This window comes from Strigops habroptila, chromosome 9 (genome assembly GCF_004027225.2).
Source record: "Strigops habroptila isolate Jane chromosome 9, bStrHab1.2.pri, whole genome shotgun sequence".
Lineage (NCBI taxonomy): Eukaryota > Metazoa > Chordata > Aves > Psittaciformes > Psittacidae > Strigops > Strigops habroptila.
The window spans coordinates 16,555,270-16,583,176 of record NC_044285.2 but is presented as its reverse complement, the minus strand read 5'-3'; the positions used below and the strand labels follow the sequence as shown (position 1 = coordinate 16,583,176).

Genomic DNA, 27,907 nt, shown 5'->3' with positions numbered 1-27,907 from the left:
CACAGGGTGAAATTTAAACAAACATATCAAACAAGGTATCAAGCCTCAAACAAACAGCAGAAATATTAACAATTGATGATTTTTAACTGATACATAGAGAAGGAAATTAAGTATTTCATAGCTATAAGTTTTATTTTGGGAAATGTAAACGTCACTAACCATGCATACAAGTTAAGACGATATTTTACAGCTGTTAATTTTCTTCCCTTTTTCCTTTTCTTTCCCTTCTTTATTGTTGTTGCATAGGACATTATCACAATATATAATCTATGCGGTACAAAATACATAAAAAGTTACAGCAGAGCAAGAATAGATGAACGTATAACTGTACAACTGTAATACTTCAATGTAGTGATTTAAAGAGTTGCAAAGTGACCCAAGGAAGCATTCATGTGCTGCTGATAAAACTGTACAGGTGAAGATGACACGGCAACATCATAGTTCACCAAAGCTGGAAGTATATATGTAAACCCATGCACACTTACTGGCACATATATTCCTGTCACCCACACAGGCATGTGCTTGTGAAGAAGCACGCAGACGCATGCACACACGACCCCAGAATGCATATATACACATGTAACTGCAGCTGTGACCAGAGATGGAACTCAACCACAAATCTCAAAACACAGGTTCACGCTTTCCAAAAGCAATGGCATTTGGATCTAGGATTTTGGTTCAGCCCCATCACTAGTTCTAATGAAATGGATACTTGTTTTTGCTCTGTAGACATCTCTTCATTATTTGTCGTGTAGTGTACACACATTGCTGTGTATTTATGTATACACACACGTACTGTGCAATATACACATATATACATATTTTTATATATGTGCATATGCCTATAAATCCACATATATAGATATTTATATTTATATGTAAAAAACCCTATACCAGTGAATAGGCTTTTGCATTTTATATTCTGGCTTATGGGGTAAACAAGAATAATTCTGTTATTTTCTTCTGCCTAAGGATATAGCTTTATCCCAGAAGAGTTAAAAATACAGATGTTCATCATACCATTCACTGACATAGACTATATGTTAGCACCTAATGCACGAATGTATGGTGTGATGGAGTAAAAGAGCACCTGAAAGTCGGTCTGTTGGCATCACCTTATGAAATTAGTAAATTAAATGGCAATGAAAAGGTAAGCTTAAAGTATGCAGAGTTCCTTTTCCTTACTCTTTCTTCACAGACCATCTTCCCCAAAACAAAAATGCACTTCACACAGTACAGATTCTGCTGGAGAAAAGCAGTTGTGACCGTGAATAGCTAGAAATGGGTAAGCTCCTTACACAGCCTCGTACTGCCTGGCTGCATGAACCACGGAAATCGCTGAACAGCTACACAGAAGGTAATGAGGTTTTAAAGGTGTACAGAGGCTCTCACAGCTAAAAGTTATTGCAAGGGTTAGTGCAGTGAAAAGGGTAGGATACGTATATGAGTTAGGTGTTACCACCAGAAACTTCTGATGACTTGCTATAAATACATACCTTTGCAGTTATGTAAACAGATAATATGCATATATTATAAAAGCAAGGAACAACTAGTTTGTAGATATAAACAATTCTCACAATAAAATCTAGCTGCCAGGAGTTTACCAGGACTGTTTTCTAAGAATCAGGATAAAAACTGAATTTATGTGGCCATTAATGCACTTTAGGCCCTTGCAGAGGATGAGGTTAGTGGAAGGGGTGAATGAGTTTCTAAGAGTGTCTTTAGTTTTATTTGCATTGTGGTAGTGAAGTGATGATTTTGACTTGCACCCATTTTGTATAGCAAGGCAGATAAGCTCAACTTTTAGAGAGGAAGATAGAATTATGGCTGGAGTAACACAAACAAACTTTCAGGGCTTTCTTAATAACAATGAACTTGGCTTTATATTCTGAAATTAAAAGGAAAATAAAATTAGGGCGATTTTGTAGTTTGTGGGGATTCACCTTAACAGATTACATAGGGAAAGGAAGCAGGAGGAGACATGCACACTCCTCCAAATGGAGAGGAGTGGGAAGAAATCTGCACCTTGCCAGAGCAGCATTTCCTGAGTGTGCAGTGTTTTGTTGCTATGCCAGGAGACTGTTTGAGCTTACAGTGCTGGGTGAAACAACAAAAGGGTAAAAATCTGAGGTTTAGATAAGCACCCAGATTTCAAAACACCATTTGAGCTGTTCAAACTTCACAGAATGAAGTCTTACCACCTTGCTGGTACTTCTGCTTCTTTCCTAGCATCTAGCAGATGCTAGAAAACCCCAAACACTCTCTTTCCGTATGGAAATATTAAGAGAAGTTTTGTTCACATTCAGTCTTAGAAACTACTAGTGGTTTGGAATTCATAATTTTATCCTTAAGCTGTCATGTATCAAACATGTAATGAAACTCTAATTTGAAACTCTAGCTAGGATTTTAAAACACAGCAGTGTGACTGTCAGCCCAACACGCTCTGAGGTACTTAAAGCCAAGGTGTAAATAAAAGTTTAACTGACAAATTTCAGTGAATTCCCTGAAAGTGTAACGATGCTGCTATGCACAGACTCAGCCTTCTCATTGGACGAACTGGCTGAACTGGAAATTTGACTCTGAACCCTTTTTTTTTGGTTCAAACTTGGAGAATTATTAGTAGTATCTATGAGGACTACACATAAAATGCTTAGTCTACTGTTTGAGTTGAAGATTACACAGCTCTTATGTCACACAAAATAGGTTGTCCATAATCTTTATATCCCATAATCACAGTACTAATAAAACCTGGTGCAAATATTCTTTCTCCAGGCTATTAAAACAACTCGTTTGTAATGCACCTACTGACTCATGCCGAGTTGTTATGCCCTCAGTAAATGGACGGGAGTGGTTCCTCCTTTGCTAAAGATTAAATGATGCTCTTGTTGGAAAAGATGATTTTACAACAAACTGAATTTAGAACATGAGGCCTATGATTTTTGCTGATACTTAGTTCTCCTTTTGATTTTGGTTGTGTTACCCCCATTCCTCTGTTAAGGTATAATGATAATGATAAATATGTTTATGACTTGTTTCAAAGTATGTGCACAAGACACAGCTGACCTGTAGAATTCCTTTAGCTAGATAGCTTAAATGCCTCTTTACTAACTACAGCACAAGAGCACTTTTAGCAGTCACAGAAATGATTGGAATGTGAATTCCTGTTACCTGAATTGTATCAAGTTGTTAAAATTGTATTATCTTGGTAGATGACTAATTTTAAAAAGGAAAACAAGAAAAGAGGAAATCTATGGAGACAAGCAGATCTGGCTTCCCCTAACTCACAGTGGTCAGGCAACTCATCACACAAACTCAACAATATTTGTTGTCTTACAAAAAAACCCTTACGATGTGCTTTCATTTTCTGTGAAATGAAACAGAATTATACCTTACAGGATCTCCAATTCAAAAGGAAAAATTGTGGTTTTATAGAGGTGAAATCTGAAGCAAATGAGCATGAAAAAAATATTAAAATATCTGCACTTTGAACTGTCTTTAAGTATTTATCCATACAACTAATAGAATGCGTAGTATTAGGAATAATGTAAATATTATGGAAGTACCTATGAAACTACTTGGAAATCTATATTAGCATCTCACAGTTAATATACAGTACAATAAAATCTTGCAAAATTGGATCAATGCAAAGCAGCAAGTAAGATACAGGTTCATTTGGAATCTGGAGGCATTCACTTGATATCAAATGGCAGGTGTGGTGTAGAGAGTTTCTTTTCACCATGCTACACTTAACTGCATTTATACCCTTTTATCAGTGACTATGATTGTGATGCAGCAGGACACAGAAACTATGTCTTAACCAATCTGTCTTCCTAAGATACAGCTGTACAGTAGGTAAGTAGTACCTTGATGAAAGTTTTGGCGGGCACAGGTTCAGTTATGCTATTTCCATAGTTCATTAAAAAAACACAAAAAACCAATAAAGAAGTTAGTGTGGTTTGTTTTCTGTCTGCTTTGAATATTCTGTTGGTCCCATACTGAACAGGCAGTGCAGAGAGCTTACAACTTGGAGAGTGCGACAACAGAATGCCTCCGAGATTCCATGCCACCTTGCAATCATATGTTGCCCAGTGTAAAATGCTTCCTTGTGATTTAGGTTACTTACTTAAGGCATCTAATTTAGACTTTTTTTCTCAGATTTTTATCTAGCATGAAACAAACAAACAAGTTTATCAACCTCACAGAGATTTTTGCAATAGGAAGTTGGGTTTGGAGCATCTTCAGCATGAAGTGAAAAGATGGCTCACTATCAAAAGCATAGGGCAGCTTGAAGAAAGACAGGACTCCAGTTTGGACACTCCCCAATGTATATAATCAGGAAAACAAGCAATGGAAGAGTCTGGTACTACATTCCAGTAACTGGTTTGGGGTTTGTATTGTTTGTTTGGTTTTTATTTTTCCCCAGTGTGTGAAAGAACCTAACAAAAAGCTTCCGAGTGCAAATATATTTACAAAGTAAGGCTGCGGTTAGGGTGTGTCTTCATTGGAAGTATTGTGTAATATAAATATCCATCCCTGAGAAAGGAGAAGGGGGACACAATCCAACACAGTTGATTTGTAAGTGTATGTATGCTCGTGTTGTGCAATCAGGTCTTAAAAAACTACTTTGACACCTGAGGTGAATTAAGTGGGGTTTTTTCCTTTTTTTCTTTTTTTTTTTTTTTTTTTTAAAGATTTTCTCATTTTCTTATAAAGAATAATCAAGAGGATCCGTAAATGGCTGCAAAATGCATGAAATATTGAGACAGCAGGAGTCATTAAGTGTAACATGTAAGTCTGTCCATGAGGTTAGAATAGCCACTTGTGTGGTTGGGTAAAGAAAATTTGACTGGAAATTTAATAGGCAGCTATTAAAACCAAAGGCGGGAGGGTTGCCGAGGAGGGGAAGCAACAGAGTTTTTTAAATGTGTGCAACACAAACAAAACTCCACATTAGGTATTAGAGACAAAGTGCTGACATCCAGTGCAGGTAGGTCTATGGGGAGCTGGCAGGGCTAATTGTCGGACTTGAGGCATCGGAGCGGCTGTAGTCACTGACAGACCCTGTTCTTGAGCTGCTTCCACTTCGCCTCTTGAGCATGCTTGGGTGGAAGTTGGCGTGGCGGCGGGCGTGCTTTGTGAGGTGGTCACTGCGCATGAAGCGCTTCTCGCAGAGGGGACAGCTGAACTTCTTTTCTCCAGTGTGGGTGCGGTAGTGGCGGGCCAGCTCATCGGAACGGGCAAACTTCTTGTTACACCCTTGCCAGTTGCATTCGAAAGGCCGTTCACCTGCAGGAAGCAAACATGGCATGATTAGGAGGGGACAGCAGTGTCATCCATGGGTAGGTTTTATCTGCAAAATTTAGAATAAAAAAGCTGGGAGCAAGGCAGATGCCACTTGGCACTTACCGGGTGGAGAAGGTGGTTCTGTCTGCCAGAGAGGTGGCCACTGTGGTATTCTAACCCACTGAAAAGTACTGTAAATCAAACTACTGATACTTTATTTGATAATTGGATCTTCAGGGATGCTGGGCTCCTGATCGTTTCATGGATGTCACATTTCTTATCTCTTGTAGTCTGTTGGACTTCCAGACTTTAAGAACATCTGTACTGAGGTCTATGGAATATTCACTTATTCCTGAGCTACGGCATTGTTTTTTGGTGAGACAATGATCTTCAGATGTTTCTATTGCCCAAGTTAATTTTCTCTGTGTATGTTTTCATTACAAATGGGGTCAGCAATGTCCTTCACTAGAAGGACTGGCCCATGAAATGACTGCTTTCAGACAAGGAAGGCAAGCGTTAACATGCAGTGTTTTGCTTCTGCTGTTGACAACACCATGAAGCACAAAGAAAACAGTACCTTTTCTTCTGACTAGTTAGCATGGCATCAGCTATCTTTTTCTGTATCTCACATTTGGTAGCCTGCAGTAGGCATGACAGTCTGGTTCCTAAGGAGAGAAGAGGTTCTGGAGCAGGATTGTGTAAGATCTGTGTTATCCAGCATTAACAGTAAGGTGATGAAGGTATTGCACAACTTATCTCCCCCTCTCCTCACCACATATCAGATCTGGATCAGAACAGTCAGGTTCCTACTCATCTGCCTGATTAGATGTGTTGATGATGGGGGTGATGATTTGGGTGCTGGGCCAAAGAAACTGTGGACTTTCTTCCACTATTTCTCTACTGTTCCTTTTTCTCCTCCTTCTTAGGAGCTATTTTTTTCCCCTCAGTCCTCTCTAGTTTTGATATCTTCTTGGTAGTTGTCTTTAAGCTTCTTGGTCAAATGGTTTCCCCCTCCATGCACTGTCTGAAAGCTGGCATCACTCTGGTAGTGGTAATACGGTCTCTAGAGTGCTTCTCAGCTTTGTTGAGGTTTAGCAATACCTCCTCAAAGAAAAGCTCTATTGTGAGGAAATGCGGGATGCCTTGTGTAAAGATACGAGAATCATTATTATGCATAAAAAATTAGGACACAGTCTGGAACAAAGTTGCTGCAGGGTATTAATTAAGACAAGACCTAGCTGCTGCTCCAAAACCACATGTGGAAATTCAGCCTGTCATCAGCCTCATCTCTCAAACAGAAGGGATGTGGTTTTCGGTGCAGGTAAGTTATATAAATGTTCTTTTACGGGCAGTAAAGCAATCAACAGAATGAGAGATTATATGAAATGATTGCCTAATCTCATTAGGGAACATGCAGCCACAGTTTGCATAAGCAGTAGCCCATGGACATGTACTCAACAACAGCCTTCACCATTAACATGGCTGTACATAACACAGTAAAGATTTTGAGCTCCATCTTAGTCAATGCTGAAGTCAGGATTTTACCTTTATACAATAAGGGCAGAATTTGATGCTGTAAATTAATGTGGAAATGTAATCAAACATCTTAAATGTGACAGGAAGTGCGTCAAGCATATGAATGCGTACATCGAGAGTCAATGCTGCGCCTTGGCAGTGGGAGTATTTTTGTGCATTATGAGCATTACTGGCAGGTCTCAAAGAGACGTAAGTCTCCAAAGGATAAAGATAGATAACTGAATCAAAAAGCAGCTTTTTACTCTTCAGAGAGGCAGGCAAGAGATGCCCTTAAGAGATAAGGAATATTGCAAATTGTTACTATTTTACAATTTTAAATAGGTTTGGATTTCCATGTTCCAAATCCCACCAAACTGTAACCTTTCTAGCTCCTCTGCCAAAGCACGTGACATCACATAACTTGTGTTAATTGTTACACAAGCTGATGGAAAAACATCACATTTGAGAATTAAATTCAACTGATCTTAACTGAAAATTACACAAGCAAGAACATTTTTGGCTTCTTCCTGAACTCCACCCGGTCCAAAGAAAAAAATGTGTGTAAAGCTGCATTGAGAAACTTCCAGTGCTCACTGAGTAAAAGTAGATGAGATCTGCAGGTGCACTGACTTTCAAATTCATTTCCGTGGCACAGACCTAGCCGCTCATGCTGCTTACATTGTGTGCCAGAGCAGACCACCAAAGGAACCACAGAGTTGCCTGGGCTATAGAAACAACATTAAAAAATGCACCTCTCTTCTCTCTTCCTGGAAAGGATTCAGAAGCAAGCAGAGCCAGTCAGTTCTTATGATATTATATAAAGGTCCTTTGTATTATATATATTGAGACAACTCTATGTAGTTATGGGAAGCAAAAACTACAGAGATGGTGAAACCAGATGTGATGTCTACTGAGCTTCATTTGTATCACATTTTTTGTGCGCTCTTGACTTTACCCCAATCCACACATAGTTTTAAGGACTCCTTTCCTATATAAGTGGCACTCCTGTACAGACCCTGGAGTAATTTGCTTTCTGTTTCACCACTTCATCTGTATGATATCCAGCATTTGAATAGCCATAAAAAAGGATACTAAGTACTGCGTAGGCCTAAGCATGCTTAAAAAATAGCCTAATAATGACTGCAATGCTAAATCAGGTTGAGACACCTGTGATACCATCCATTTTCAGGATTACAAAGCAAAGATAAGGCAATTGTGTCTGAAAAATGTGAAATGTGATATCCACTGCCCTACAGATTAGAGTATTATTAAGTCAAGCCATGTATTGGGATCTGTTTTTTCTATTTAATTCATGTAGTAGCTCTGCACATTATGTTAGCATCTTCAAGCATATGCCAAGTAACAAAGAAATCTCTGTACTGGGAATTCCACAAGCGCCTACAAAACCAGAAACAGTAAGCCAGAAACAATTTTCTGTGATCTTTAATCTGTTCTGCTGCTTCGCAGAACAGCATTGTATGTTGTTATGAAAACAGACTAGAAACCTGAACATGCCACTGTGTGCTATTCTTATGTTTCTCCATTTTCAGATACATAATTAAGGGTATATTTGGAAATACAGATCAGCAGACTGGGTGGGGAGGATGAGGGGCAGACAGTTAAATAGAGATGTGACTGAGGCAGCTTTCCTCCAAGAGAGGAAATGCTATCCTGGGAAAAAACATTCAGCCAAGCAGACTGGGTTTCTTGAGACTGGCTGTTATTTAGAAAAGAAAAAGAGAAAGAGAAAAGGTCATCCTTCAGTACCACCGACATGTATGTACAAATGTTTTCACTTCTGTTATTCTCTTGCTTATAAACAAGCCCTTCTGCAGAGCCAAAAACCAAGCCCCTAACCTTCTGAGTGCAAAATAGAAAATAGTGCATAGCTTTGATGATAGATGAATAATGGTTTCTTTATCAAGTATTTAAGAAGGGATCAAAAAATTACAAAGCCTCATAATTCCAAATTCCTATAAATGGAAACCAGTTAGTTTTAAATTAACGATTTTGGGGGTGACAGTTCATAATCAAGGAAGCCTAATACAAGCATGTTTTACACAACAGCTCTTGAATGCCCCAGCAACCGTCACCCATATCTAACACAGGTAGCGAATTCAGCAATATTAAGCTTGACTAGTTCCAGGAAAATGAGGAAGTTTTAGTAATGTTCTCAGTGAAAAAAAGAGTTATAGGGTATATTGGGCTGTCACTAGACACCAGAAACCCACTAATGGGAATGTGGTAGGAATGTCCAAATCCGAGAAAAGCTTCAGTCAATGTTCACACGTTACTAGATGCTGGGACATAATACTCCCCGAGCCCCTTGGACAGGCAGCACCGAGGAACGAGGTTGCATTAGTACCTGCTGACAGAAGCATGTGTGTTCCTGCTATTTTCATTATCTGTGATGGGACCTTTTTTTAGGAACTGGAGTTCTCAGTTTCCAGCAGGCACAGACGTAGGCACCAAGTACAAACTCACTTTCAAGTGTGGGTATCTTTATTTTAATCTTAACAACTCCAGTCATTGAATTGATAAATTATTGGATCTTACATTTTCTGTGTGCACAGGAAACTACTACTGAGTAGGAACTGCAACAGCTACCATAATAATCGTTCTTTAAATCCTGGGTTTATTTTCTGTGTCTTAACATTTTCACTGAGTTATTTAGACATACAGGAATATTTTTTGAAAGGGAAATTTCAAGCGGCAAGTTTACATTTTAAATGAATATGTGTTACTGTTTGCTTTGGAAGTGCTTGTGTTGCTCCATCTGGGAGCACAGATTACACCATGTGACCTCTCTGCATAACCACAGCTAACTAGAACACCTCAAATAGCAAATGATGAACACACCTCCAGATACCAGAATGATAACAGCTCCAATACCAAAGACATGTTAGTTGTGCAAAATTCATCCCCTAGCCTTACCTACAGCCAGGTCCACCCAAGCACCAAAATAACTGATGTGGTATGTCCAAGCAGCTACCTGATCCTTCCAAAAAATGTCACTGCTCACTTCCACCATCACGGAAACAATCTTTTGGGGGGTTTTGTTTGTATTAAACAGATTATGTTCTATCGGTTCTGTTCTAGGCCTTTACTTCAAACTTGTTCAGTAATGTCTTAAATGTCAGTTTATAATAATTTTAGCTACTTTACTGTATTTTTATCAGCCACATTTGCTTCTCTTTAGTCAAGGCAGAATCATTCTAGCTTTTTAGGCTTTTTTCTTTTTTTCCAGGATGCTCCAGCACATAATCTTTCTATTGTCTAAAATATGCATTCCATGGCTTTACTGAATCCTCATTCAAACTGGGATGCCCAAGCTGAACTGCTCTATCTGTGTGAGTTTCTATAGCTTAGCACTTTTAGAATACCCATGTGTTTTATCCCGCATTTTTGCACAGTGAAATAAGAATCTGAAATTTGAACTGCAGAAGAATTCAGCAAACCAAGAAGCCCATAGTAATTTAATTTTTGGTTGAATAAAATGATTTACTTCTTTCGGGATGTTTTTTGTAACACTAATTTAATTCCTTTAGCTCTGGGGATAATTTCAACACAATGACATATAGTTCTTGCTAATAAAGAAATGCGAAGCTTTTAATATTCTTCATTAACGTTTCTTGGCAGCTTTCCCTCCATGAAGATTGGATGCCTGACATCTTTATTATGTGACTTTCACTGGGCTTTCCATGTTTATAAGCACAAGAGATTTTCAAAGACAGCCAACAGGGGTAGCTTACCCAGGCAAGTGTAAGGACTCCAAAAGTCTGTCCTCTCCTTCACACAGAAATCTTGGAATACATTTTAGATCTATGCTGAGCATGTGACTGTGAATTTGCCCTCTAGCATTGCAGTGTGGCCCAAGGAGTCTTTGGTGATTCCCTACAGCATCTTAAGTACAAGAAACATATTTTCCAGTGTTATGCTAAACCGCATTGGTTTCCTTGTAATTTGTCCTCCTGAGTCATTTTGCAAACTGTTGGTAACTGATGCCTTCAAAAAGTACAAAAAAGCACTGCTGGCAATGCAAAGAAGCAACCAACCCAAAGTCCATGACAGAAAGACAAGTATTATGATCTTCTCTGGAGTGTTACAGTTCACAGGGTACAGATACATAGTGAGTTCTATTTGGTTTTCTCCTCTCTATGTTTATGTTGTAATATCTCTCTCTCTCTCTCTGCTAAAGAGTACTCCAAAAATTAGATAATCCTGCTGGACAAATGAGGTATTAAATTCTTTCCCATCAATTGAAGACCATAAAAAAAGTCATTAAAAACCCCTTCAGGAATTCCATGGTTTGAAATTCACATCTATATTTGCAGACCTGAGCGCTGAGATTCTGATGCTACTTGTTTTACTGCACCCTTGTACTAAGATACATAAAACTTGTCATCACTAATATTAGGCTTTCTCGTGTGTAGTCTGTCACTTCCTGGTTTCTGAAGAGTTCACCCTTTATCTCTTCTCTCTTCCTTACACAACCCCTCCCTGTCTTATATGTTCCTTCCTCTTTTGCAACTACAAAAAAATTAGTTGCACTAGGCCAGGCTTGTGAAGCTCTGAATTCAATTATACAGACCTCATCAAAATTGAGGCCATGTAAGCATAGTTACATTTGGGTATGTTAAATATGTTGAAGAGTTTTTCTCTTGAAACATAATCAGATACGAAATCACTAAGGTGAGTTTAGCCATCAAGATTCCTTCCTTTTATGATGTGGTCTAGATATATAGACACAAATCTTTGAAATACATACTCTCTATTACAAGTAACAGAAGTATTTAAAGCTACTTGAGCAAAGAGGCTGAATTAGTTAAAAAAGCATTGAACCAACGGCAATTTTATAACTTTCTGTATAGTTAACCTTAATCTTATGCTTACCACTTAGGTAAGAACGTGTGCATCTGATGACTCCATTTGATGCAGCAGTAGAATCCAGTGGAATAGAAAAGCCAGCAGAAAGGCAACTCTGAAATTACAGGCTGAGAAAGTGAGAGTGGGGGAACAGAGATATGTGTAATTTGAAAAACACTCCTATGGCTTAGAGATTCCTCATCATCAATGAGAGAAAGGAGGATAGCCATCAAAAGCTCTATTGTGACTAGAAAATAAATGAAAAAAACCACTGTAAATAGAGCCTCTAAACACATCTGGGCATTCCTGAATGACTGAACTCAAAGATGGGGGATTTTTTTCTTTTCCATTGGTCAATTACACTTTTTACTAAATATACTTCAGAAGAATACTGGGGTTGCAAAATCAAAAAATCTAAGTGTTAATCAGCAACTCTGACCTATTGCATCAGCTCAGCAAAGGAATTCCAGCCTAGAATTCTTGCCTTGAGCCAAAAACTTGGTGTTTAATGGGCTTGCTTTATTTTTACATATAAAGCTGTGTCTTCAGCATAGGTCAGAGCAGTCTGGCTTCTTAAAACATAACAGAGATTGATATCAATGAAGGTATGTGGGACTTTGTTGTTTTTCTGTCATGTTGACAAGCCAATTCAAACTTTTTTAAGTGTCAAGGGACTAGAGTAGGGCTCTCCAAATGTATGTAATAATGAATACAATGTTTTTATCAAATGAGGCCAGTTAAAACTTGAAAAGGAAAGTACTAATATGGACCTTGATGAATATATATGCTGGACTGAGCTCGTGTTTAGTCATTTGCTGTTACTTCTGTTCTAGCATGCTCATTTGTCGTCTGTTATAAGCCGATGATTTCGGCTGCACCACTCATCCTCTGTTGGAACAGATAAGGTGATTAATGAAAATGTTATGCAGACAGCAACTGAAGCCAAGAAAGAAAACTCCCCAGACTTGATTCTCCATTCTCCAGGAGGGAAAAAATCTTACCCATAGCTGAGACAACTGAACCAAATGCATCTACACGGAATGTGTAGCTAAGGTATCAACAGAAACACAAGGTTTCCATCACAAACCGCTGTCTGGATCCTTCCTGTGCTACCTCAGAATTGCTCATGCTGTTAACTAGCCCACTCTGCAAACTCGAACCAGCTCCAGATCAGACACCTGACTCTTAGCAGTTCCATGGGAGCTCTAAAGAGTATTACACTCCTTGGCACCCTGTCTTTCTCCAGCCTGCTCTTACGGTGGGGAAAAACATTACGTGCTCGCTATAGGGCACTACCCCCTCTTCTTCCAATCTGTGCTACTTCTTGAAACCTAGGATTACGTCCCCACAGAACTGACAGGTTAACTGTCCAGCCACTCATTCTCAACCGTGTGGTCCTTAGTAGAATTAACCAGTAGGTACTCATGGGTCAAATGGCAGGAACCACAAACGCAGCATACTGATTTCTAAATGTCGTAACTGCTGCTTTGGAGATTCTCTTGTGAATGTATCTCCATAGATAACTGTGCTCCTTTTTTGATCAAGGTGATGACCCATCTTTCCCCAGCCTTCAGTGTGGGACACAGGTTATTCCCTGCTCTTCTAACAACCCAAGGGTCTCCTCTTTCTACCTGAAAATGCTGTTATTTAGTCCTCATTGGAAAATTCTGGTTAGCTTACATAGATGGTCTTAAGTTTGAATTTATCCAAGTTCCGATCACTGTGGCAGGGAGGAACTTGATAGTTACATCAAACCTAAAAACCTGAATGCTTGTATTGCAAGAATGTTTGAAATCAAACTGAAACATCACGAACCATCCCTGTCTGTACAGTGAACACAGAAATTACCTATGTACTGGTTTAGACTGCTTTCAATGAAAGTCTACCTCATAAATAAGTTTTTGGTGGCTTTCATTCAAAAATCACATGGTGATGTTCCTGATCTCTGGTATGACAACTGAAATCTTTTAACTGGGAGAGCAATTAAATAGGTAATGACAAAACATATTCATCTGGTGTGAATTGTGGGTAAATTCATGCTGAAATCCTGAAACTTTGGCTCCCCAAGCTTTACAACTGCAGAGAAGTAATCATATGACCCCATGAATCAATCTTTTCTCTGTTGACGCATCAATGATCTTTTTATTATTCTATTCTACTAAAAACAGAAAAGTGCTTGTAAAAGCAAAACTTATCAAATTAATTAAAGGTTGTCCTGCTATGTGAAATAACAGACTAAGGGATTATTCACCTAAACTGAAACCTGTACTTTATTTATCTGAATTCTGGAAGATGTTGAATGTCATCTGCCGCCAACTGAAATCCACATACCTTGGCATGAATAGACATTGCGAGTAGGTTATGACATTTTATGTGCACAGCATCTCCCGGGAGTTAGGGACAGGATGAGATTTCATTTTGCCAGAAGCCGAGCAAACAGAAGTTAGTAAAGTTGCCTTTGGCTGCAACTGTGAAATGTCTCTTTCTGAACTTTTGAACTGTTTAATCAACAACCTTACAGTACCATAGCATGCATGAAACCTGGGACTTCAGCACTTATAGGCACAGTTAAAGCTGTAAAGCTGAGTGAAAAATCTGATTTGAGAGCTTAGCGCAACTGTATGGAGAAGGGAGTAGGAATTTGCTTTTCTTTTAAAACTGAATTAATAGATTGATTAATGGATTGTTGTGCCAGAGAGCAAGGTGGTGCTGAAGTAGTTTATGAGCAGCATCAGCCAATGACCATATGGACCATGCAGCTTCAGGGAAACAGCTCTGGAAAGTAGTTTTATGGGCTGATAAAGTGTTGCTTGACACCAGGCAGCTACCAGCTGAGGTATGCATAAACCCCTTGCATATGCTTCAGAAAATCTGCATAGATTATAAAGCCAATTTTCCTGTTTAAAGCAGGATTTAGGTTTGAGGTTTGTTTTGTTGGGTTTTTTTAATGAAGGAATCAGATTCTGTGGTACCAGTTCTACTCATATTCTAGTGTGCTCACTGTTAAAGCAGGTCAACTTTTTAGAAAAGACAGTATTTGCAGTTCAGCATTCAACTCTTGCAAGTCTCATTTATATGTTCCATTCTCACAGTATCTTCTCTATTTATTTTGCATCTCCCCATCTAGCACTCTCCTTCAACCACAGCTGTATGAAAAGAAAAAAAGAGCAGCAGCTACCTGCTCCTTCCTAGTTTCAGCTTGTTTTTCACTCTTTTATATGTGTTAATTCTTTAAAACTACAAAGGTGTGTAAGCACACATCTAGGCCTCATTCTCATATATAAGCAAAAATAAGTAAGAGAGGTTTTGAACAATTAGCACTGATTATGTTGTCTTTTAATTTTGGCTGTCTTAATGTTCTAATCACTGGAGTGAACATGCAGCAGCGTACATCCAGTTCTCTGAAAGATCAGGCTCCTGTCCAATGTCTCAAGCTGTTTCTGAAAGCACGTGTTACCACCTTGGCCATATTCTATCCAAAATAGAAATAAATGGTTATTAACAAGATGTTGCAATGAGATTCCCTTAGCACTCCTCCTTAGACAGACTTGCCAAGCAACTTCTTCCTAAGCATGTAAGACTCCAGGCATCAACAAGTCCTATGAAGGGGGGTACCTCCATGTGATAGCAGAGAGGTTGTTGTCTTAGGCTGCAGTAGAGGAGCATCGCTGCTAGAGCACAGTTTCTCTGAGCATTGACACTCCCAGTGTAACACACCCTAGGCACAGCTCAGCTCCCACCATCTCTCCTGTTTTATGATTGTGTTGCAGGGTCACCAGGGAGAAGAGCCTCACCAGCTGCGTCTGACGTGTAGGGTCATGGCGTAGGAGAGAGGCCATGGTGAGCGCTGGAAATGAATGGATGAAGTATGTGGTTATGGGGGAGTACAAGTCCGGAGCCAATTATCCAAGCGTGACTCTGGGTGGGAAACAGAACTGAAATGCTAAGATCTGAAATAGAGCATGGACATATTTCAAAGACAGCTTTGTCAAGGACATCTTGGTGTATATAACTTTGAAAATATAGCTCTCTACTTCTGAAACGACTAACTCATCTTGTACTCAGGTACAGAAATCAACTGGAGGCCTTTTTTCAAAAGGAAATACTACTTTCAATACTTTTCTTTTTCAAAGTAGTATTGAAAGGAACATCTTTACTATTTTGAAATTTACCAAATTATACATATATACAAGCATGGCCTCTCTGTTAGCTACAGCTCTGTTTTCCCCTGCATGCCGCACCCATGTTTTCATTGTTTGCCTTTACAGAGCAGTCTAGCATTAAAACCAGTTATCTGTCACTACAGAATGTGGTTTATACATACGAATCATGCTAGAAGGGCTGCCCAGCAGTCACCATTTTCTCTATAAGTACTTTAAAAGCCTCTTGACATGTAAACCATTTTACTGTGTGAGAGATTCCATAGTAGAGAGTCTGAATTCTACAGGTCCTACGTATCATGTAAAGCATGCAGTTGTTATAAAGATAGAAAAGTTATAGTTGAAAGATCCCTGTTACTTGTCAAAATATAATTACTGGTGCCTCAGGCACATTTATTCATGTCCTGCTACACTTCATTTAAGAAGTGAGCAGGTCTACTCTCTAACAGGCCTGCTTGTTTGGGTGAGGAGAGGAAATTTGCTGGCCTCTCTGGCTTTTTGAGATGGGGGACCTCTTCCCTGTGTATGCAGAAAATTAGGTGACCACACTCTGCATGCCCAAAGCAGAAGGGCTAATGAAATACTCTGCAAAATACAGGATTTTACTGTGGCCAAAGATTTTTCAGGAGAAGCTTCCTTCTGATGGAAAAGTTCTGTGAAATATAATAGGAAATGCACATTGTTTTAAACTGTTACTGTGAAATGCTAAAAGATAGCCCTGCCATGTAGGTCTGCAGGCTAGCTTCAAAACCCTATGGAGAGGACATAACTTCTTCCTTGAAAAAGATCACAGAAGTTCCCAGCTGTTCCTATTTCCACTTGGGCTCTTGGTTAATCTAGTCCTAAATCTGGGAACTACAAAATTATTTGAACCTGACTTCCTGTCCATATTCCTAGCTCCTGCTAAGCACAACTCTGGCAGCCATGAGGGGTCTCAGGCTGGGATTCAGGAATTGCAGTATGCAGAGCTGCAAGGTTCATAAACTTGAGTAATCAGAAGGTTCTGTTACAACACACTGACTGTAAATAAAACCAAAAAAAACAGGAATTGCAACTTCATGAGTTGGGCTGTATCTTGACTTAGTTTTGGGGGACTGAGATGACCCCACTATTGCTGTTGCAGCTTGAAAGGACAGTTTATGATTCCTACAAAAGATGCGATGCACAAAGTACTTTGACCTTGAATTTCAGCCAATTCTTAGAAACTTGTTTCTACTTTCTCTAGAAAAGTTATTACAGCTCAACTTTAGGACTGATACTTCTTGTGAATAACAGACAAATAAGAGAAAATCTTAGTCTTAAGAAAGATGATACATAATTACACTGCATACAAACAGGTTGCTTCTACATTCTTTTTCAGAAGATACATAACCTCAGTGCTGTAAAGTTGTATACACGATGCTGTCTTGCATGCTCATAAATGCACGTTTGTAAATCACCTTTTCAGCGTAACCCCTTTGTTCTATTACTCAAAGTTGTAAATGCCGTTAAGAGAATAAATTCACCACTCTTGGGTGAACAGCTACAGCCTGTTCCCATGCCTTAATATATGGGAGAAGGAACTGGACACAAGGAATGTCCACACAGAAAGTAACACAGAAGCTGGAAGGATTATAGTTGATTATTCACTGGCTACTGCTGTGTCAGTGGAGTTCTCTACAAATGGTAAGGAGCTGCAACTGTGTTTTATAATCAGAAGAGTCAAACACAAGCTGGACTTAGGACTGTTTATATATTAAAAAAAAATTAAAAACCCAAAGGTGGTCTGATTTCCAAGTGAAAACCAGCTGTGCACTGGAAGTTAGTGTTGTTCTTACTGTGTTTGTCCTTGAAACTGCAGTGAATGTACTCAAATGAATAGTGTGCTAGCACAATCGTTTCGTCATAAAGGGAATACCACAGAACTTGCAGAGCACCCATGAGACTGTTACGGCCTCTTTACAACTATTTAGTTGAGAAAACAGTTACGTGGTAACTTGGATTTCTTTGCAAGTAAGAGCAAAGTGTTCAGAGAAGAAAAACTATCAAGTATATCAATCACATCAGTTCCTTGCCTTTCTGCAAGAAGTTCAGCTGAATGTCTAAGAAAGCAATTTTCATCCTAACACCAGAAAAACATAGCTTATTCCAAATGAGTTTCAGTCTCTTGCAAACAACACTGGTCCTGTCCAGTTTACAGTGTATATATCTAACACAGAACTGTAATGTGGATGTGTCCAAAGGATTTACTATACACAAGACCAGAGTTGGTTCATGGAAAGAAGCTTTAAGCAAACATGTGCACAGCATTTCAGCACAGGTGCCATATGCTTTTCCAAAATAATTAGTGTGTAACTCACCCACAAGTGCTAACCTTAGCAGCACAAAGCAGGGTATTGATGATATATTTGCACAAAGTATAGGTGCTTTTCCAAGAATTCATTACAAAACCAAAGCAGTAGCCAGATAGCATTCTCTCAGACCTTTTTGGTAACCTGTAAGATTCTCAATGACAAACATAAAAGATACTAATTTTTGCCTTAGTGACAAAAAATAATCTAGCGATCTGTACATTCAAAACGAGAGTAGTCTATTGCATACAAAAAATTGGTTATGTTCCTATAAACAGTCAAGAGAAGGACAAAAGAAGAAGCAGCTTGGTGTTATACTGAGAGCAGGGAAAGTAGTCAAATCCTTATTATCCTATCAAACATAGTGAAAGAGCTGAACTATGACTTTTTACATTATAGAGCCCTAAAACTTCAAGGAATTAACAGCAACCTATTAAACAATCTCATTTTAAATGATGGGGAAGAGAAGATGAAGTAGATTATCATTGACTTTAGCAAACCAAAAGTCATGTCTGTAATGACACTGTTTCCTCCAGGGGCAACACTGCTCAGAAAAAAAAAAAGAATCACATGCAGAAATGCAGAGAAAACAAGTGAGTTCTACATTGAAACATCTCAATTCATAACAGTGAGTTTTAACTTCTAGAGAAGCTGTGGCTGCCCCATCCCTGGCAGTGTTCAAGGCCAGGTTGGACGGGGCTTGGAGCAACCTGCTCTAGTGGAAGGTGTCCCTGCCCATGGCAGGGAGGTTAGAACCAGATGATCTTTGGGGTCCCTTCCAACCCAAACTATTCTAGAATTCAGTGAAACCCATGACATAGAATTACTTTGTCCCATTACCAAATTCTACATCTTTTCAGCTATTTGTTTAAAAAAAAAAAAAAAAAAAAAAGAGCTGCTTAATCCATTTCTTATTGGTGTATCTATGCTAATAATACTATGTAAGGGCATCTATAAATTCCAAGCATTTGCTTTTGGAATGAGAATCCTGGCAAAGATGTAGTCCTTTGGGGTATCTAAGAAATTCAGTTTTGTTTTGGCCATGTTCTGAGAATTTAAAAAACATACTTTGCAAATACGCCCTGGATTTATTATACAATAAGACTAGTTATCTGCCAACATTCTATTGACACTGCTTGTATGAACATATATACACCAAATGGAAATTTCCATTGACTTAGAGGGGCTTTCAGTGTTCTATTAAGAGTTTCACACGCATGCGTAAGAAAGCTGCCTATGATTCCCGTTGGTCTTGGAAAAGACCAATCAAAACCTGCCAAGGCAGTCATGTATTAGTGCTGGTCTGCAGTCCTTCTGCTGGCATGTAAAAGAAATCACAAACTTAAATTCAGTAAGCAAGCCCTTACACTATATAACAAGAATTAGTCTGTGGTTCAGTGAGATTTTAGCAGCATCCCTGTTCATATTTGCTATAGCAGGATCCTCAGCTACCAGATTAAGAATGCAGAAAAGCCTCATCTGCACTGTGAGGTTTTGCAAGAATCTATAAAGCCCCAGTCTAGTGTGTAAATTTGTACCAATGTAATTTCATTTACCCCCAAATTCCAAAAAAGTATTTCTCTCATCTATTAACAAACAGCTCACCATTTCAGCAAAACTTTGCAGGGAACATCTGAAGATGGACTAGGCTGTCATGTTCTAACCCTTCTCAGCTGGCTCCACAGTAAGTTCTTCTGATGGCAATATTGACAGCAGTTCAGTTTAAAAAGCTTTATACGTTTTTTTTAGCTGCTGTACCTCAGCTGATATTACTCTGGAACTTAATATTTCTGCATCTCCCCTTGACCAGCTTTAAAAACTACTGTTGAAGGCAGTAAAGGCTACATGACTACACACCCATTCTGCTGTCCAGGGATGCTATAGCTGGCTGCAGGACCAAAGCAGACTGAAAGCTGCAAAATGCACAGCAGCAACTCGATGCTCTCTCATGGGAATTTTTCAGGTGCCACTATTCCAAAACCTCCAAATAATAGAGAGCAGCCTGGTAGAAATATAGTGTATAATAAATCTAAAATAGCTTATTGATCCATTGACTGCAATGTCAACGGATACCCCGTCACAAATATTTTGCCTGTAATTCCTGACAGCACTACAAAAGTGCTGTAACTGATTACAGAAAATCTTTTCCTTGCACTAGAGGTCATTTCAGGATATGCTCACTTTAATACCATTTGACTTGTGCCAAGTTCCTGGTTAGTAAATGCTTTTTATGTTAGGGCTGCAAAAAAGCTTTGGAGGTCGTTTTTCTACCAGTAACTACAGCAGCGGCACTCTGAACTTTTAAAAACTTTTCTTTTATGTAAAGTGGAGGCTCTGTAAGATCTGCTGAATCTGCAAGACCTGAAAAATACAGGATATGTGTGTCTGACTTCAGTGCCTGCACTTAGTAACCCACATTGTCTAGCTATTGTTAAACTGAACACAGCAAGATAATGATCTCGCTGCCCATGCGAATCTACCTAATAAAAGCCAAGTGGGTAACAAAGGGAAAAAAGTGTACCTACAGAAATTGTACAGAAAGGACCCTTCAGAGGTTGTCCTGCATTTGAACAGCAGAGTATTTTTGGCTCTGTCAGCACTGACTTCCAAACAGCTGATCCAAGATTGGAAGGAGGGAGGGGGGAAGTTGGAACATGCTTAGCTTATAAAACAGAACTAGAAACCACATGTCCAATATAAACAAGTTCCAGGTTTCTGCTTTTGGACGTGCCATAACCATGTTCAGCCAGACAATAACACAATGCAACAGTTGTATTTTAAATGGTTAAAGATGCCTTCTTTTCGGATGCAATCCAATTGCAAGTTTGTTTCATAAAGAACTCCAGTTTAGCAAAAGATTTGTTTATCCACAACTCATGTCACAGGCAAATACATTCCAGTGTCCTGCAGAGAACTAAACGCTACTGAAAATCGTCTACAGATCATTCAGATCACTTTTTTCATAAGGCAGTGATTAATTTCTAACAGAAACACAGCTATCAGTTTCAATCATCCATCCATTGAAAAGATTGATTGCTGGTTCACTCCAACAAAGAGTAAGACTTAGGTCTTGCTATTGAGAAAGGAAATGTTGCTTTTGGTGTCTAGGATGAGGAAAACAATTGGAAGGTGATCCATCCTCCCCACTTCCAATAGGGCTCATTACGCTGGACCTGAGTACCACCTCCATGCTAAAAGGAAATGGTTTGTTGAAAAAGAATTCTGCGAAATTTCTGATTTTCTACTAGATATCCAGACTTTTCACCCTGTAGAAAAAGCAGTCCCTGAACACTGTATTCTGTGAATGATGTTGGCTGGAACAGCCACACTGTAGGTGGGATATTTTTTGTTCTGCTTAACTACAGTAAGATCACAGATTGCACAGGCTGGCGACTCACTGCCTGAGCTGGACTTGTCTCCGTAATTGTCTTGGTCTCAGCAAAATGTGACTTCCAAAGAACTGTGGGAACCACAAATTGAGTCATTTTCTTCATGTACATTTTTTTTTAAATTATGGAGAGAGCATATTTGGCTATGATGGTTATACCTGTTTCAAAGACAATGGTGAAGGGGGGGGGAAAAGTGTTTTTCATAGTAGACCCTCTCTCCATCACAGTTCTGGCAACAGTAAGTATACTATTGCTTTAAAGGCTTTTTAGCTACAATTCCTGAACTCTGTTGTTATCAGAGGCTTTATTTCTGTGACATATACATGATTAATATCTCCGTAAAAACTGGAGAGTAAAAGGAGGCAAACTAAAGGGAAGCCTTTCACAGAGAAACCTGTATAACAAACAGGAGATTTAGTTCTCACTAGTAGCTAATACTATTCAAGTGTGTGGTAAATACCATCAGCCAATTGGATTCTCCATGCACCCAATTTAACCCTAACTCTTTGCAGCTGACTTAACTGAATCCTATTATTCAATCCTGAACCAGTCAGGTAAAAGGAGTGGGTAGAAGTAGTGTTGTCTTTCTCCCTGGCTTTAGCTCCTTTGGGGAAACTGTAAGTTTTAAAGCTTGCTTGTTCTTTAAAGACATTTATACCTTGTGTTTATTTCAAAGATTTTAACCTTAAGAGACTTAAAGTATATATGCTGCTTATTTGTTTCAGTGAACACAGACTGTTTGGTTCAGGCTTAGGATCAAGACTTTTAACTAAGAACTTCATTCTTTGGAATTGCATGTTGCGGTGAGGCCTTCAGCAGGGCTGTAAATGAAGCTGGTCTATGGTTTCAACTGATTTTTTTAATGTGCTGAAGTTTTCTTAGAGAAAGAAGGGAGTTGCAGAGCTCTTTCAGAATGAACACAAACAATGCTTTGCAGTTTTGTAGTGCTTTTAGAAATACAGGCTTATTAAAAGACACTTAAGACTATCAGTTTTCAGGAAAATGCAGGAGCAGGCTGCTGAACTACTTAACACTGAGAAAGAATGCTTATGGCTCTGGCTGGAAAGATAACTGTCTCATGAAGCTGGCATTTGAGTCTGTCTCAGAGAGAAACTCAGCATCAAAATGCACTTTTTTTGATGCACTTCAGCAGGAGGTGGAAGGCAGTAGAAGAGTATTTTGGAACACAGCAGCCTAGAGGCTCTCTGGAGCTTTTTGGTAATCTGGGTGTATGCTAACAATAGCGAGTTAGGCATGCAGAGCAAGCTAGCTGTTTCTGACTTTTAACACAAGAACTCAAAAACTTTAGAGGCCCAGACACTAACACTGAAATTGCTGAGCAACATGCAGAGGGACAAACTTAATTAGTCTGTCGTCTTGCCTGTGAGAAGTTGGCATTGGGGAAAGGCCTTTCCCATTTCCTCTAGCATCTCATTCAGGGGGAGTGCAGCTTCCCAGTCAGTCCTGGCATCCAGAGCAGCTCAGAGGATGGACTGAACCACTAGTACCCACTCATTTCATTCATCCTGCTCTTCACAAGAGCAATCTGTAGCCCTTGTTGTCCTCTGCTCTCAAATAGCACAGGAGGTATTAGATTAAGTTTCTCCTCTTCTACAATTCCCCTGCAAAGGCTTAGGTCTTCACAAACACTGCCTGCTTGCCACACACGAGCATGTAGTGACTTCCAGAGTCGCTGTGTGTCTATAGGCAAGCTAAAGGAAAGCCCATCCAAGTCTAGTCTATATCTTTTAGCTTACCAGCTAAGTTTCTGGTAATCACCAGGTGCTAAAATGGAAGATAAACTTCATTTCACTGACAGATGAACTTGCTTCTCCATACATTGGTTAATCACTTTCTTCACACACACACATAGCATCTTGATTCAGACTAACTTCAAAGAAGTCATGCTTTACTGCTGCATCTTGAATTAATGTAGTTGGAGCAAATCAAATGTGCTAGAACTGAAAGTGAAAATCAACCTCCTGTTTAAAACATATTACCCATACCTTACATAAAGGCTTCTTTATCCACCTAAACATAGGCCAATATATCAAAGTAACTTGGGACAAGCATGGTGCTGCCTCTGTTCGCAACACAGCTTCTGAGGTCCACGGGAATCTCAGTGGAAAAGAATCTGGACTTGACATCTACCCACTGACACTAAATATAACCTTCTGGTAAACATTAAAACTTCAAGGGATTTGTGGCTGATGATCATGTTGAACTCCAGGACATCCAGTGAGAGAGTAGGGTGGAAAATATAAACATGAAATGTAGGGGGAGGGGAAGGGTTTGAAATCTGGTGAAGAGAACAGCAAAGACATTGGTGACTAATGTTTTCTGCCTGGTTCAAGGGTTTGTTGATTTAATAAAGATGAAGTATTCCTAAGGCTGAGATAGCTTCACTGCTACTGTACCAAACACAAGAAACCATGGTTTGCTCTATGACATTATGTTCTAATAGAGAACTTCATTCTAAAACACTGTACTCAGAGTGAGTGCATAAGGACAAAAGGCAGATGCTGCTTCTTTGGCTGTTCCATCTTGTTTCTTCTGCTTTAAATAGGATAATTAGCATCCTCTGCACTATGTTTTTTGATAAGCCCTGAAATCTGGCTATACTTACCAGAAGGATTTCACATGGGGCTCCAAACAGCTGGAAAATACTACCAGCTTTCAGTCCCTACCAGTGTGGGCTGGATTTGACCCAATAGTAGTTGGAAGTCTCTGTATCCCTTTGCCACAGCATAAGCTCAGCAATCTAGTCTATTCTTCCTCTAAGCATAAGGAGCAAAGCCTTTAGTTTCTGGGCACAATATCAGACAAGGACAAGCAAGTTTCTAAAGTAGGTCATATGCTGCACCATTCAAATATCTCTAGCATTATCATCAGTATCTTCTAGCCTGCAGAACTGTTCTTAGCCCTCAGTTCATCCCTAAATACCAGCTTGTCATACAGAACATGGAAGAAGTTCCACTCCATAGCAGAAGGGGAAGGTTTATCGTTTCTTAGTAAACAGGTTTGGGAGTTATTGGGGTAGTTGCTTAAAACACCTTGCATGTGTCCCTGGAGTACTTTCACCACTGCTTGGTAAGGTGGATAGTTATCACCTTATCCATCTGACAGATGGGCAGACTGATGTGTACATGCTACTTAACTAGTTCAGGACCACTGGAAAGCAGAGGAGACCCAAACCTCTTGCTCTAAATCAGTAAAATCCATTACATGTTTTGTAAAAACAAACACTTGCCAGTCCTGGAAGTCATAATTTGTTCTGTTAGCTTAACTCCTGGTGTCATATAGACTTTTTTCAAGCCTGTCACAATTTAAAGAGAGAAAAAAATTCAAACACCTTAGAAAATGTTCTGTAAGAGGAATTTAAGCCTGTTTAAAACTCAATCCCAACAGAGACAGACCTGTTGCCAGTGAGGAGGGAAACTTGGCAGCTTTGCTTAAAGCTTCCCACACAGACACTGGAAACCCAAAAAACCAAAGAAGCTGTAGTCCCCGAGGGTCCTGCCACTCCCAGGGCAAAGCCAGTCCTTTCCGAGCTTATCCTTTAGCTCTCAGACACACGTATACTCTATTCTCTCAGTGCCATTAGCTACGGCAATAACCACTTAAGCCCTACAGACATGGAGGAAAAAAATACAGGAAATAAAGAGTTAAAAAAAAGGAGGGAAAAGCCAACAAAACAACCCACCAAAAAAGGCAGAGAACTTGGAGGCAAGCCAGTGTCCCCGAATGACTCGGCTCAGCCCAGCCCCGAGCGACACTCCCCGCCGGCCCTGCCCTCCCTCTTCTCCCGCAGGGCGGGCATGCCCGGCCCTCCTCTATCAGGGGCAGGAGTTCCTCTTCTCGGTCTCTACTTGATTTGGAAGCCCAGAAATACTGCTGAATTTATCTTTCACGTTTAGGACAATGGCAAATGTCAGCAAAAAGAAGGCAGAGAACTGAAAATTAATGGTGACAATTGCCTGCAAGCCGAGTGGAAGCACCTTTTCTTGCACAACTCCCAGGGACGCAAAAAGCAGTTACCCAGGGCAGGCTGCCTGAGGTGCCAGGAACATGCTGTTCTTTCAGCTGTGCGGCACAGGGAATTGTCCATCCAGATGCTCAAACTTGATGGGGCTTTCTTCTCTCCCAGAGAAATCAAAACATGCCCTTAACTTAGAAGGGCTCTTTATCTCAGGAAGGCAACAGGAAAAGCTGAAGGTACACTGAAGGTATGACCAGTGGGGGTGAGGCTGTCACCTCCGAGCTAAAACTGTTCAAGGGTCACTAAATCATGCTTAGTTCTGATGACTTTTTTCTTAATGCTGTTTGTAAGTGAACTGACCACAGATCTTAGTAAACTAATTTGTTGTCTGAAATCACTCAGTGGAACAGCTTGCTCGTGCCTGCCCTAGTCAGCATGGTGGCTCGCCATACGTGCTATGATCGGGGCCTTCGGCACAGATCCGTCTCCTCGTTTTTCCATGCTCCCTGTCTGACTGGCAGCCACGCTGTTCCCCAGCACCAAGCAGAGGCACAAGGTCTGGCAAGGCGTGGGGCCAGTTTCAAAATGGCCTATCCTAACACTTTCAGTGCATAACTTCCATGGTGCTTGCAAGACTTCCACTTTTTCTGTGTGCCTCATGAATTGCAATAGCAACAAAAAAGTGGTCAAGTAAGTCTTCACCAAAAAGTAAACACTGAACATTGGTCAGAACAAGATAGTGTTCGCATACAAATGTGGCTTTTTTTGTTTGGAAATTAGTTTTACCCAGCTGCCAAAAGCTTTTTTGAGACTGCGCATATCCCCCTCTCCCTACACTTATGATAAATATCTCCTTATGACTCACATTCAGCTTCTCATCTGCCTTCCTGCCTACTCTAGCTTTCACACAAGTGTCTGCTAAAGAAAGAAACAGACACAGACTGTTTCAGGTGCCTCTGGAACATTTAATTTTAAAATATCAAGAGTACTGATGCTTGCATGGGAAGTGATAAGCTGGTATAATGGTAGTGACAGGAACATGGGGTAGGAAAATGTAGATGGGGGAGGGTAAGAAGCACTGGAAAGGGAAGTAGAAGACACACCGAACAAGGAAGCCAGCAGCTAAAAATTACAGCTTGGTACAATCTACACAGACGACCCACATGCCATTCCCTGTGACATTAAGTAATAAAAAAGGGGCAACATTAGCTTTGAATCTACGCTCAGAAAGGGTTTAGTCCCAGAGAGGGTTTTGTTGTCGTCGTTTGGTTTTCCCAAGCTTGAGTTCTGAGAGGTAAAACCATAATGGTGGCCAAATACAAGTTTGGTTTTGGTTTTTTCCACATTCATTTTAATTACCAAGCTATAAGAAATAAATCTCTGGCTGGATTGTAACTAACCTGTGTGGGTCCTTAGATGAGCTTTAAGATGGGAAGATTTGCCATAAACTTTTTCACACCCCACATAGTGGCATTTGTGCTTTTTCTGGGGTGATCCAGGGTCAGTCCAGCTTCTCATGCGTTTGTTCTTTTGTCTGGGGCTTGGCTCAGTTACTGCAGCCAGGCTAGTAGGTGTGGCTGCTCTTCCTCCTCCACGCTTACCAGCCGAAGACACACTTTCTTCCCCAAACTCCTTAGGAACCATAGAAATGTGTATTTGTTCTGTGATATCCAAGGTCTCAGTTTCTTCCATCCTCAGAGCGGGTGAGTTTGGGACATGCTGGTTCAGATCTGCTAAAATGCTAGCTACCACCAGTAATGTTGATCCATTGTCTTTCCCCGTTTCTCTGACTTCCCGCTTATCTTCTCCATTTGATGAAGGAGGTATTGCTGCACCAGGTTGGGGATCAGGCTCCCCTTTGGGACTATGGATAACGGCACGACTGGACATAGAAACAAGGCACTCTGCTGCAAAATGATCCACATATGCTGCTGTTGCCATTTTTTGTAAGTTCAAAAAGAAATCCAAACAGAACAGGAAAAAAATTAAAAAACAAAAAAAAAAAAAACCCCACAACGCTGCTCTTTCCCTTTTTACAAAGACTATGCAAGCAGACCTTTCCCTCTCTTATTTCTTAGGATCTCTTGGTAGCAGTAAAGACTGATTTAGCAGCCATCAGAAACACACTTTGTTCGTGACGATCACACCCAGCTTGTCCCTAAATGAAATAAAAACCAGCGTTGGAAGTCCAATAGAAGAGAAAAAGAAGAGCAGGTCGATCCCGGCACTGGCAGCTTGTTGCTTGGCGCATGAGTTAGTGCTGTCTTCCCGAGTGCGCGGCAGGACACGGCGACGGGGCGCGCAGAGCTGCCATCGCGCTCTGTGTGACAGCAGGACGCGCTCTGCCCGCTGCCGCGCCGCGGAGCCGCCGGGCCCTGCGGGGCG

General features: G+C 40.1%; 1 protein-coding gene across 4 annotated transcripts; it reads right to left on the bottom strand.

Annotated features, from left to right (window-relative positions):
- Nucleotides 1–110: 110 nt before the first annotated feature.
- Nucleotides 111–27,907, bottom strand: KLF13 (Kruppel like factor 13). 4 transcript variants are annotated; one of them, XM_030497617.1, is made up of 3 exons: nt 27,650–27,907; nt 26,923–27,453; nt 111–5,286 (listed from the first exon to the last, which is right to left on the bottom strand). In XM_030497617.1, exons 2-3 carry the CDS (start codon nt 27,410–27,412, stop codon nt 4,994–4,996), a joined length of 783 nt encoding a protein of 260 aa, XP_030353477.1. In that variant the 5' UTR covers nt 27,413–27,453; nt 27,650–27,907; the 3' UTR covers nt 111–4,993. The 4 variants fall into 4 exon arrangements, with proteins under 4 accessions (XP_030353477.1, XP_030353478.1, XP_030353479.1 ...); XM_030497618.1 differs by having other exon boundaries at nt 26,923–27,450; XM_030497619.1 differs by having other exon boundaries at nt 26,923–27,429.